Below are 12877 nucleotides of genomic sequence, written 5' to 3'. Positions count from 1 at the left end.
CCTTTAGGTTAAAGTTTTTGGTCAAGGTAGTTTTTGATGAAGCTGAAGTCCAATCAACTCGAAACTTAGTACACATGTTCATTATGATATGATCTTTCTAATTTTAAAGCCAAATTAGACTTTTGATCCCAATTTCACGGTCCATTGAACATAGAAAATGAAAGTGGGAGTTTCAGGTTAAAGTTTTTGGTCAAAGTAGTTTTTGATGAAGCTGAAGTCCAATCAACTTGAAACTTAGTACACTTGTTGCATATGATATGATCTTTCTAATTTCAAAACTCATAACTGCTCCAAAAGTAATCTGATAGAATTTCAAGCATTTTAAGCCAATATTATCAACATCTACTAATGAGTCTTAATATGTCTACATATCTAAAAAGTCATAGTATTCAAAAGGTAATGCAAAATTATTCCTTTTCAATTTTTTTGTTATATGGATACACATTTGAGTGATACATGTACCAATACAATATTTGTTGTGGTATGAAAGTGCAGTAATTAGCATTTACTGTAACTATGTTAATTCACACAAATTGAAAAATAAACAAATGAATGGACCAGATGCTCCGCAGAGCCTAGCTTTATACGACTGCAGAGGTCGAAGCCTGAACAGTTGGGTCTAGTATTGACACAACATTCAAGCTGGAAACAGCTCTGAGTTTGGATTGTGATTAAATAGATGACACAGCTTAGGTTTCTGACACAGAATGAATGTGGTCTAATGAACTTAAAATATTTGTTTTGCTTTTGGGTTAGGAGCAATTCACTATGCTGTTGAATATTAATCCTTTCAAACAAAAATATCTGAAGAAATTTTAATTTCTGAAATGAGAAACATTTAGTGGAGACAAACTTCAGTTAAGAGATCAGAAACTAAAAAAATGTATAATTTTTCCATTTGTAAAAGGGCATACCCTAGAAAGTGCTTGCAATCACTGAATGGTTATTAATGACTGCTTTAATTTATCAGTTGGTAATAAAGTGAATATTGCATTGTATATTGTATAATTGATTTAAGTTGACTGAACAAAGAAAGATAACTCCAATTTTCAAAGAAGATTTCATAAAGCATTGGTATTAGGTAATTCTAGAACCATTCTGGACAAACTCCAATTAAGGGTCTTGAATTTACAAAAATGTTTGTTTTTGGTCCGTAATTATTAGACTGTTTGTCCCATAACCCACACAATATATCCGAACCTTCTACTTATGGTATTAAACATTGTGGTACAATTTCAGAACAATTGAAATACTTATACACAACTTTTTAAACCGACACTAGATTAAGGCTTGTTTTGGGCACCTTTGTACCCCTTATTCCTAAATCTTAGGGACCATAACCCCCAAAATCAATCCCAAGCTTCCTTTTGTGGTTATAAACGTTGTGTTATAATTTTGTTGATTTCTGTTTACTTATAATAAAGTTATTATCCAGAAACCATCCATCTTTCGGACAGGATACCAATTTACGACCCCAAATTTTTTGTGGTTGTATAAAAATGTTGAACATGTGCAATGAAGTATAGTTTTAGAAATCGATTAGGGAGCTACCATTTGATTTTTATGGGGGGGGGCTAGGATGAAAAAAAATTTCCTGCCTTTTTTTTTAGTTGTAATCTCTGTCCTGCCTTTTTATTTTTCAGTCTATTCGGTCCTGCCTTTTTTTTCTTAGCTTATCCTGACTTTTTTACAATTGTCATCCTGCCTTTTTTTTTTGCCAAGTTACTCATCCTGCCTTTTTTTTACTCAAAATCCTGTCCTGCCTTTTTTTTCAAATTTCATCCTAGCCCCCCCCCCCCCATAAAAATCAAATGGTAGCTCTCTTAGACTGGATAGGCCTTATAATTTTTTTCCCTCCTAATTGAAGGACCATTTACACTCAGGGCCGAGTCATCAGCAGGCAATACAGATGTATTAAAACAACCTAGCATCATATTGCTAGTAGTGGGAGTAGCATTGTCTGGTAAATTTGTTCCCACTTTTTTTATAAAATGTATGGTTCAAATCAAAATAGAATGCTTTTATCTCCTGAATACTTACATTGTACATAGAGATGATACTACTTTGACAAATCCTTGTCCATTAGAGTTGTCTGTCAAATCTTAATTTCACAAAGAATGAATTGCATAACAATGAACTGAGCTCAAAGCAAAGTACTTTAATAATACACTTAGACAAAGAGCTAAATCCAGTGATATACTTTGTACTACAGGTCCTTCATGACCATCCATCCACCCAAACCATATCTCAATAACATTCCATACTACATGATTGGATTCAGAAGTCCTGAAAAAGACATGACTTTTTTTTATCTTGTTTTAAGTATATATGCACAGGTTAAACCTTTATTGTGGATATAATCATTCAGTATCTAGCAACTATCAATTTGCTTCATGCACATATTGATATAGGTTGATTGCTCCTCTGTTGGAAATTAGAACACACCTCCATCTAATTTTAGTCAACTGACGAAGAAAAATTCAAAACTATATAAAATGTTATCTAAGACTTGTCAGTGTCTATTTCCTTTGCCACTGAATAAGATTCCATATTTACAACCAATGAAAATCAAATATCCCTCTAATAGACTTAGCATTGAAATCGTTTTCTAAAATGGTAGTTATGTGGAACCTAGAACTAAAAAAATTGAAACAATATATCTTAAATATTTCAAATGCATGTACATTTAATAATTCTCCAAAATTCACTTTATTTTTCCTTTTTTGGTTTTCTGTTGGAGACTGTATATTGACCTCTATGTAGCCTTTTCAACTTATAAAAGGGAGGATACATTTCCATAGAATTTTTCTTTTCTGAAAGAATTGATTCCATTTATTTTCAATAAACAATAAATATTGAAGTCTATAACAGGCATCTAGGAACAGGCTCAACATTATTTCTAAACATGTATTAATATATACCAAAATGTGGACAAACCTACATTAAATATTCTACTTCAACGACTTTAATTAGTGGAGTAGATCAAATTAAAAAGTCACAATGGTTAAAAACTCCAATGGCAGTCTTTCCTGCTAAAATCTTGATGTGTAGAATGTGATATACCATTTTTGGGTCTATATACTGTCCTTTAAATTTAGGTCATTTTGACACGGCAAAATATGAAAAAATTTAAACTATGGTCTGGAAAGCACACAGTTTGTGATATTTTAAGGTATCTTTACTAAGAAAACCTGCAAATCTCAGTGGCAGATCCAGAACTTTTCAAAAAGGTGTGGGGGTTCTGATGGACCAGAGGGTTGCCCACTCCCATCAAGCTTCAATGATTTCTTACATATATGTCATCAGCTAAATTTCCCCCACCCCCTTGGTCTGTCTATGCATCTGTTTATCGTTCTGCGAAATAGTACTAATACTAATTTTTCCCCTCCCTTACCTGGCCCTAGACAGATGCTTACCTTTGTAAACATTTTATAATTATAGTCAGGTATATATTGATTGAGAGTAACTTACATAGTAGTTAATGGGACTCTATTTCACACGGTTCTGTGAAATATAATACGGCAAATATATACCCGTACATACTATCCGCATAACACAGAAATCTGATAGATTTTCACTCCTCTGGGAAAAATCAACCTGTGAAATGAAATACCATGCCTGGAAAAAAATTACCGGGACAAATTATCCTCAGGATAAAATATCACAGAGGACGAAATAAACCGTTACATTACATGAGAAGCCGGTTTGGTTACAAATAATTATGTCACGTGAAGGCGCACTGACATCACAATTTGCATTAATTTTGCAATACACTACAGTTCACTCATACAGAACCCATTATCATGCAAACATGCAACGTGAATGTGATTGGTTATCAAATAATACAGAATTTATGCACGTACAGTTAATATAGAAGAAATTAGTTCATCAAATGTGATTTCGTGATCTTGTGGTTAAGACCGATGGCTACAGTGCTGAAAGTCCTGAGTTAGATTCTCACTTGGGGTGCTAAAAATATCAGTACATCAGAAGGGTAATTTTCACCCTCTCACACACATCTTTGTTAATGTTCCGGGATTGTTGAAAACTTGCATATTCATCAATATTTGATTTTTTGGTTTTAACAATCCAGACAGACAAATAGCAATAAGGTGTTTAGGAAAACATGACCTAAAACCTCCTTCATATATGACAAAAATACATGGGAACTCATATTGAATGGTCAAATGTGTTCAATATGAAAATTGAAATTAAGATGGTAAAATCAAATATTAGCCGTTACTGTAAATGGACTTAAAGTATGACTTTTCAGCAAATTTAAAGGGAAATGACACGGAAGGGGCCAAATAGTGTTCAAGGGGAGCAAATGCTGTTTAAATTAGTATGCAGGTTTTAAATATAGAGGGAAGTTGAGTCATCTTTTTGGGTGAAGTTAAATACTGACTAGTGTGTGGGTCTCATTGGGTCTAAGCGTGACCAATATTGACAATTTTTCGTAAGCGTGAAACGTGAAAGTCAAATTATTGTGTCATGAAAACGGGAAATGAGGTCTGTCCTGAAAACGGGAAATGGGGTTCTGCAGGACCACGGAAATGACAAAAAAATGAAAATTGCTCATGTACATAGTGTAAGCGGGATATGGGAATCTGCCAAAACAGTAAGTGGGATCTGGGATCAGAACCCCCCCCCCCCCAATGAGACCCCCTTATGTAGATTTACCTTCTAATTCTATATAAAAAAAAACACAACTAAGAACTACGTTTAAAGTCATAAGAAACCTCAAATCAAAAAAAAATAATGCATATGATTTTAATAACTAAATGGATAGTTTTCATTATAAAACTTATGTACATATACTTTTTTCTGAAGAAAATTCTTTAATTCATTCATATTTAGAAGAAGTTTACTTTATTTGAATAGCTTCCTTCCAGCAAGCAATTCCCCCCGACATATTTTCCGTATGCAAGGTGACCTCAGTGTGACCCATCTCGTAAAAATCCGGTGACCACAATACGCATGGATGTCCTTAAAATAAACTATTATCTGAATTTACATGTTAAACACGTGCTCAATTTCCATGCTTTTTTGTTTATCTTTCGTCAATTGTTGACAAACAGGTGACAATCGTTAAACTTCGGCTTCAAAACACGAACTTTAATTACCTGCCATATTTTCACAATAACACTGACCGATTGAAAAAAAAATTGACAATTAAACGAAATTTACACGAAAAAAATGATAAATTCGAGCACAAAAGACTAAGTTTATGATGTTTGTATGCATTGGTTCAAGAATTGGAAGAACATTATTTTTCACCGGTCACTCGTTTCTTTTGACTTTAATTCACTTTGACTACTGATATGCAAATTGAAACCTAGAAATATTTCATAAAATAGTGATTGAAAGATTCATAACACTTTGAAAGGATAATTCAGACACGTGTTACGCGGGGAGCATGTTTTAAATTTGTTTACAAATAATAATGTCACGTGATCGCGAACTGACCTCAAGTTGCATCGCCCTTACAATTCACTAATACATGACCATTTTCATGCAAACATGCAACGTGAATGTGATTGGTTATCATATAATACAGAAATAATGCATGCACAGTTTAAGAAGAAATTAGTTCAATAAATCAATGCGATTTTCACTTTTGACACGAATAGGTCGGGTTGACATTACTGTCATCGGAGATAATATTGAGATAAATGGGATAAAACGGACCGTCAAAAAGGTCTAGAGAAGCACATCAGTAGAACCTTAACATTAATAAGTAATACTTACCAAAATTTCTCTAATTAAAGAACTATATAACTGAAATTTCACAAAGATAACGGTAAACATTTTGTTGATGCGGTGATGAAGCTATTATCGATCCGTTGAATTCAGGGTCAACGGAATGTTTTGCGTTGCGTCTAAATCATTGAGGCCATCTACTTTTATTGCGGGTTCCACATATATAAATCGGAATTAAAGAAAAAATGGAATGTTGTTAGCAAAATCAAAACAGAAATGATGAACATTGCAACATTTTCAGCAAAATATAAATAGGATGGAGGATCTGTGTATTCACATTATTTGTAAAACTCTCCTTATTCATGTGAAGCGTGTGCTTTACATCGAGGCTTGCTATGCTTATCATTGACGCCACAGTACTTCAACCAATCAGACAATGTTTATTTTGGGCATTTGACTTTTTTTAACTCAGATTTTGGAATATTTTAATCGAAATTATAGAAAAATGGAATGTTGTTAGTACATATAAAATAGAAAATGATGAATACTTTTAGCTAAAGATAATTTGGATGGGGGTTCTGTGTATTCACATTATTTGCACAACTCTCCTTACTGATGCCATATTTTGGAATTTCCGTGACCTAAATGGTTCGCGAAAATTAATATTTTTATATATAGTATAGTAATAACGTAGCCAAAATATCAAATCGCAGAGATAAACATAGTATCTCTATATAGAAATGAGAAGATGATGACAAATGGGACAGCTATTCACCAATGACCAAATGAGAGAAAGTTTAACAGTGTGTAAATTTGTCAGATCACATTGGCTTAGACAAATTCTTTGTAATATTTTCGCACTACTACGGAAGCGTATTAGGGACATAGAAAAAATAAAATTGGCAGTGAACTTTTTTTTCAAAGTCGGAAATTTTGACTTTTCAAATCTCGAAATTTTGACTTTAACTTGAAATTTTGACTTTAACTTGAAATTTTGACTTTTCAATTCCCGAAATTTTGACTTAAACTTGAAATTTTGACCTTCTAAAATCTTGAAATTTCGACTTATAAAAAGTCGTAATTTCCACTTCAAACGCGAAATTTCGACTTTTTTAAAACTCGAAATTTCAACTTATTTTAAACACAAAATTTCGACTTTTTGTAAACGCAAAATTTTGATTTTTTTTTAAATCGAAATTTAACTGTTGAAATCTCGGTAAAGTAAGATCTACAAATAAATCAGCATGACCAAAATGGTCAGTTGACCCCTAAACAATTTTCATGAAATTTGTAAATTTTAACTAACATTTTCCACTGAAACTACTGGGCCAAGTTCAATATTGATAGAAATAATTGTAAGCAGCAAGAATTTTCAGTAAAATAAGATGTACAAACACTTCACCGTCACAAAAACACAATTTTGTCATGAATCCATCTGCGTCCTTTGTTTAATATTCACATAGACCAAGGTGAGCGACACAGGCTCTTTAGAGCCTCTAGTTTTATATGAACAGCATTTCAATAGCAATGTGGTATGAAAACAAGCTTGATATGAGGTTACTACCAATATGTTTAAGACATTAAAGAAAACAAATATTTTATATTTTTTTTTATTGTAATTAGGTAAAGTAGTGTCAGAGAATATAGGTGATGCTTTCCAGTATAACTATACCATAGCTACAGGATTAAATCCAACTACATATGTGGTAACTATTGACCTACAAGTTTGCTATCTTGCTGGAGAATTCTGTAAAACAACATCATTATTGAAGGCAGCGACTGTGAAATGTTCATCAACAAGAAGGAAAAAGAGACGACGAAGATCTATTACAGAGTATGTTATAAAATAGAAATACAGTTGAATGTTACCAAATTGTAGACTTTACTACTGCAAACTATGCATTTGGATAACTCAAATTTGTCAACCTATGACAATGAAAATGCAGGTCATGACATGTATTGAAGAATGAAATCTCAGGTCATAACACTTACACACTTTATCGAGCTGAATTTCAGTATTTAGGGGACATTTTTCTTATGATTGAAATCAAACAGTTTCCGAAACATGTTCACATGTAAATTCAGAAACTATAATTGCAATGTTTTTATTATTTCAAAAAGTGTGACATGTTTATACATTTTGTAATCGCAATTATTTTAACTCTCATTAAGATATTTTGTGTGAATTAAATTATAAAATAGGATTTTTCTCAATATTTTTTAGTCTAGAATGACAAAATTTCAATAATAAAAGCAAGCAACAATTTCTGAATTTACAGTTTTAGAATCGAATTAGATTGTATGTTTTGTTCTGTAAATTATATGATTAAATTCATATTAATTCTGATTTCATTCTCCTCTATCTTCAACAAATTATTTTATACTTCTGTATTTGTTTTTAGACCATCTGTAACCAATTTTAAAGATAGTATCAGAATGTTGATAGAACAACAAGTTTCCTCAGAGGGAATAGAGAAATATCTTGAAGAAGTAAAGAATTTTGAGGTATGACTATGATAAATTACACCGTTTCTTCTTCTTCCAAATACGGGAGTAGACTCCTAGATAGGAGTGGAAAACTTCCCAGAACTTGTGTGTTATGTACATATGGACTTAATTTAAAGTTATTATGACAAAGATAAATAGTTTGAAAAAGCTGCCTGTCTGATATAAAAATGAGAAGATGTGGTATGAATGATACAACTCTGACACCAAATGACATAGAAGTTAATAATTGTAGGTCACTACAAAACCCATTGAGGATAGTCAGCTATTAAAGACCCTGAAATGTCAAATGTAAAACAATTCAAAAGAGAAAACTAATGTCTTGATTTATAGTAAAAAAGCACTATCTAATTACAAATAGGATAAAAAAAATAACCACTGAATAACAGGCTCTTTACCTGAGACAAGCACATACAGAATATGGCATGGATAAACATGCATGTTAGCTGCCGTCCAACTTACCTGACAAATTTTAGTTGTAATTTCTATTCAGAATAGAAAATAATTATACACAGTGATTGTTATCAGAACATGAGCATTTTAAGTCATTTCCTTCAGCTGAGTCAAATACAAGAGAATCTCATTGGAGCAGTTCTACCAGGGACAGACACAAAAACAAGTGTGAAGTCTGCAATGAAAGCTCTTGGATGGAACAATCCTGCTACAATAGCTATTGCTACTGACATAGACACAACTGAAACTGTAACTGGAGGTAAATAAAGAAACTGAAATCATCTATAGGTTGCACATTGTAAATACAGCTGTTTAACATACCATAGTTTTTTTTGTGGAGATATATAGTATTCATAATTTTGTTTTTGCCTAACCTTTTCCCAGATATCTCTATGTTTTACTGCATAGAGACATAGCTTGGGTATGTAAACATGTTCCCTGTGAAAATATACATGAAGGCCCAAAGTGCAGGGATTGGTAGTAAATAATTTTTGTATAAGTATAAACTTGTAGAAGTTTTGGGCATATAAATGAGACAAAATATCTTACTCCTGAATGGAATTAAAGTTGATTTTTTTTATACAAATGAAATGTTCATGTCAAATACCTGTCCCACGAATTGTGTCTTTTAAACTAAGTTAGTTAAATGCAGTTTAGACAACTGCCCTAGATCCTGACCAATGAAGAGTTTTTCCTATCTTGATTGTAGTATCTGCAACATTACTTTTTACTTTCATCCTCTGATGGTCAGTTATATATTGTACAAAATAAAAATGAATATGCCTGATGATTATAATCACCTTTTAGGTGAAATGATGACAAATATGTTAGGTAGTACTACATCAGATATACAAGGAAGAACTAAACAGGCATATGTAGTTGGTCATGGTTTGACAAATGAAGGAGTAAAATTGCTTGGACAGAAGCTGGCTAACATGACGATCGGAGATATAGAAAACCTGCTAGATGTGAAAAATGTAGATCCAGTGGAAATTATAAAGCTTATGGACCAGCTTAGAGATTTGTTCAGAGCTCTAGTAAGTTTTTATGCCCCACCTACGATAGTAGAGGGGCATCTTGTTTTATGGTCTGTGTGTCAATCTGTTTGTTAGTTTGTCTGTCTGTCCCTCTGTAGGTTAAAGTTTTTGGTCAAGGTAGTTAATAACTAGAAACTTAGTACACATGTTCCAAATGATATGATCTTTCTAATTTTAATGGCAAATTAGAGATTTTTCAACATTTTCACGGTCCATTGAAAATAGAAAATGATAGTGTGAGTGGGGCATTCCTGTACTATGAACACATTCTTGTTTCTGTCTGCGTTTGTTTGTCTGTCTGTCTGTCTATCCCACTTCAGATTAAGGTTTTTGATTAAATTAAAGTTCAAATTCAATTGACTTGTTTCTTATGGTGTGATCTGTTTTATTTTAATGCCAAATTATAGTTTTGACCCCATTGACATTGTCTACTAAAAATAGAAAATGATAGTGTGACTTGGACATCAGTGTACTATGGACACATTCCTGTTGTTCATACATGTTTATATTGTAATTTTTTTTATTTCAGACATCAGAATTTTTGGGAAAAATATTTGGAAGAGGATCAGATGTTTTCAAATCAGAGGATCTTGTTATGTGGGGAGAAATTCCTCTTCCAAGAGTATCTAAAAAAATTAATTATCCAGAAGATGGCCCAAAAATAATTCCTATTGGTGGATTTATTAGTCTTGCCTATAGTAAGTATATTTATTATGCAATTGTAATTAAGACACAGACCGTAACTTTTTTGAAATACAGTTAAACCTTTATTTAGTCAATCATAAAAAAAAGAACTTTTTATGACTTGTATAATTGGTAACAAGAACACAAAATGAATTATTTTGCATTAAGAAATTTGTTCAGTTTCTGAAAGAATTTATCCTGAAAGCAAGAAATTATGCGGTTCTACAATTTGTGAAAGTATATTTTATTTATGAATTTGTCATTTAGGGACCGGTCAAAATTTATCGTCACATAGGACTGGTGCAAAGTGCAGTAGGACAGATACTTTTTTCCGGAATCGCTTTTGTTGGGACATCACTTTTTTTTCACAGATAATATCCATAGGACACAAGTTTTTTTTTCAAACGATTACTTTGAAATAATTTTTATTAACATTTATAACAAAACTTGAAATAACATAATATACAATATGTAAAAATAAAAATTATTATATAAAAATTCAGATAAGCATCTTTAATTTTTTTTATAACTTTTTCAAATCAACTTGGACTTTCATCAAACTATGCAGCTATCTGAGATATATATCAAGCTAACTGAATCTCATTTCATTTAGTTTTTTGTTGTATTGCTGTAAAATTTAAGAATTAAAGTAATCTTGGTAGAAAGAGCTAGGATTTGCAATTAGGACAAAATAGAGATAGTACACTTTAATTTTTTTTATAACTTTTTCAAATCAACTTGGATTTTCATCAAACTATGCAGCTATCTAAGATATATATCAAGCTTACTGAATCTCATTTCATTTAGTTTTTTGTTGTATTGCTGTAAAATTTAAGAATTAAAGTAATCTTGGTAAAAAAAGCTAGGGTTTGCAATTCGGACAAAATAGAGATAGTACACTTTAATTTTTTTAATAACTTTTTCAAATCAACTTGGATTTACATCAAACTATGCAGCTATCTTAGATATATATCAAGCTTACTGCATCTCATTTCATTTAGTTTTTTGTTGTATTGTTGTAAAATTTAAGAATTAAAGTAATCTTGGTAAAAAAAACTAGGATTTGCAATTCGGACAAAATAGAGATAGTACACTTTAATTTTTTTAACAACTTTTTCAAATTAACTTGGATTTTCATCAAACTATTCAGCTATCTTAGATATATATAAAGCTTACTAAAACCCAGGTCATTTTTGTTGTTGTTGTATTGCAGTCAAATTCAAGAATTAAATTAATCTAGGTAAAAAAAGCTAGAATTTGCAGTTGAACAAAATAGAGATAGTACACTTTAATTTTTTTATAACTTTTTCAAATCAACTTGGATTTTCATCAAACTATGCCGCTATCTTAGATATATATCAAGCTTACTGAATCTCATTTCATTTAGTTTTTTGTTGTATTGCTGTAAAATTAAAGAATTAAAGTAATCTTGGTAAAAAAAGCTAGAATTTGCAGTTCAAACAAAATAGAGATAGTACACTTTAATTTTTTTTATAACTTTTTAAATTTAACTTGGATTTTCATCAAACTATGCCACTATCTTAGATATATATCAAGCTTACTGAATCCAACGTCATTTAGTTTTTTTGTTGTTTTGCTGTAAAATTTAATTTCACTTATATGATGAAGTGCAACAAACATACATCATGGACATCATGTACATTACATCAACCTACAAAGTAGCAAAAATCATTTGGGGGGTCACATCAGGTACATTTTCTGTAAATGGGAAAATGTTAAAGCAATTATTACCATGCCTAAAAATAACACATTCCAAGGCAACCTATGGGTCTTCAGGTTAAAATATATATAGAGAGTTAAACCAAATGCTATTCAGTTTCATGTTTCTCCTGGAGCTTGTTTTTATAATTAATATTTAAAGGTATTGATAAAATTCTATATAAGATACATGCAGCTTCATTTATTTTTCAGTTTAACAAACACCTATTTGTGGTTTGATTGCATTATGCAATGTATTTGTTTTTTTCAATGCTTTATTCATAGAATAAATTATGATAATGCCATGCCTGTAATTGTATGTGAATCAACAAAATAAAACATGAAACTGTTGCTTTTGATCATATTATAAAGACAACATACGTACATGTATGTTAAATGCCTCTATTAAGTATACTTTTATTTACAATACATTGGAAAAGTAGGATAGGACACTAACTTTTTTATTACTAAGTTGGCATAGGACATCATTTTTTTTTCAGTCAAAAAGCCATAGGGTTGTAACTTTTATTAATTGTTTTTATTTTTTGCACCGGTCCTATGTGACGATAAATTTTGACCGGTCCCTTAGAAAGGAACCATAAAAAGTATAACATAACATTATTAAAATTGTACTAAGTTCCCAATTTGAATCAATTTTTGCATAAAAAATAAACTTAATCTTGGAGACTTAGTATTTTTTTTTTGCTCATTTACCATGTTTACGGGACGTATTATGGTATACAGTTGTGGTCCGTCTATATCAACATGTCAGGCAGAAC

The 12877-nt window shown here is 31.4% G+C and overlaps 1 protein-coding gene across 1 annotated transcript in view; it reads left to right on the top strand.

The window, feature by feature from the left end:
- Positions 1 to 6458: 6458 nt before the first annotated feature.
- The window catches only part of LOC134692429 (uncharacterized), a 69410-nt gene continuing 62991 nt past the window's right edge, over positions 6459 to 12877 (top strand). The window contains exons 1-6 of the mRNA XM_063552881.1: positions 6459 to 6507; positions 7324 to 7534; positions 8103 to 8205; positions 8764 to 8917; positions 9466 to 9695; positions 10225 to 10393. Of these exons, the coding sequence (XP_063408951.1) occupies positions 6459 to 6507; positions 7324 to 7534; positions 8103 to 8205; positions 8764 to 8917; positions 9466 to 9695; positions 10225 to 10393 (916 nt within the window). The remainder of the gene's footprint in view (positions 6508 to 7323; positions 7535 to 8102; positions 8206 to 8763; positions 8918 to 9465; positions 9696 to 10224; positions 10394 to 12877) is intronic.

This window comes from Mytilus trossulus, chromosome 12 (genome assembly GCF_036588685.1).
Source record: "Mytilus trossulus isolate FHL-02 chromosome 12, PNRI_Mtr1.1.1.hap1, whole genome shotgun sequence".
Taxonomy (NCBI): Eukaryota; Metazoa; Mollusca; class Bivalvia; order Mytilida; family Mytilidae; genus Mytilus; species Mytilus trossulus.
This window is presented reverse-complemented; position numbering and strand designations above follow the sequence as displayed.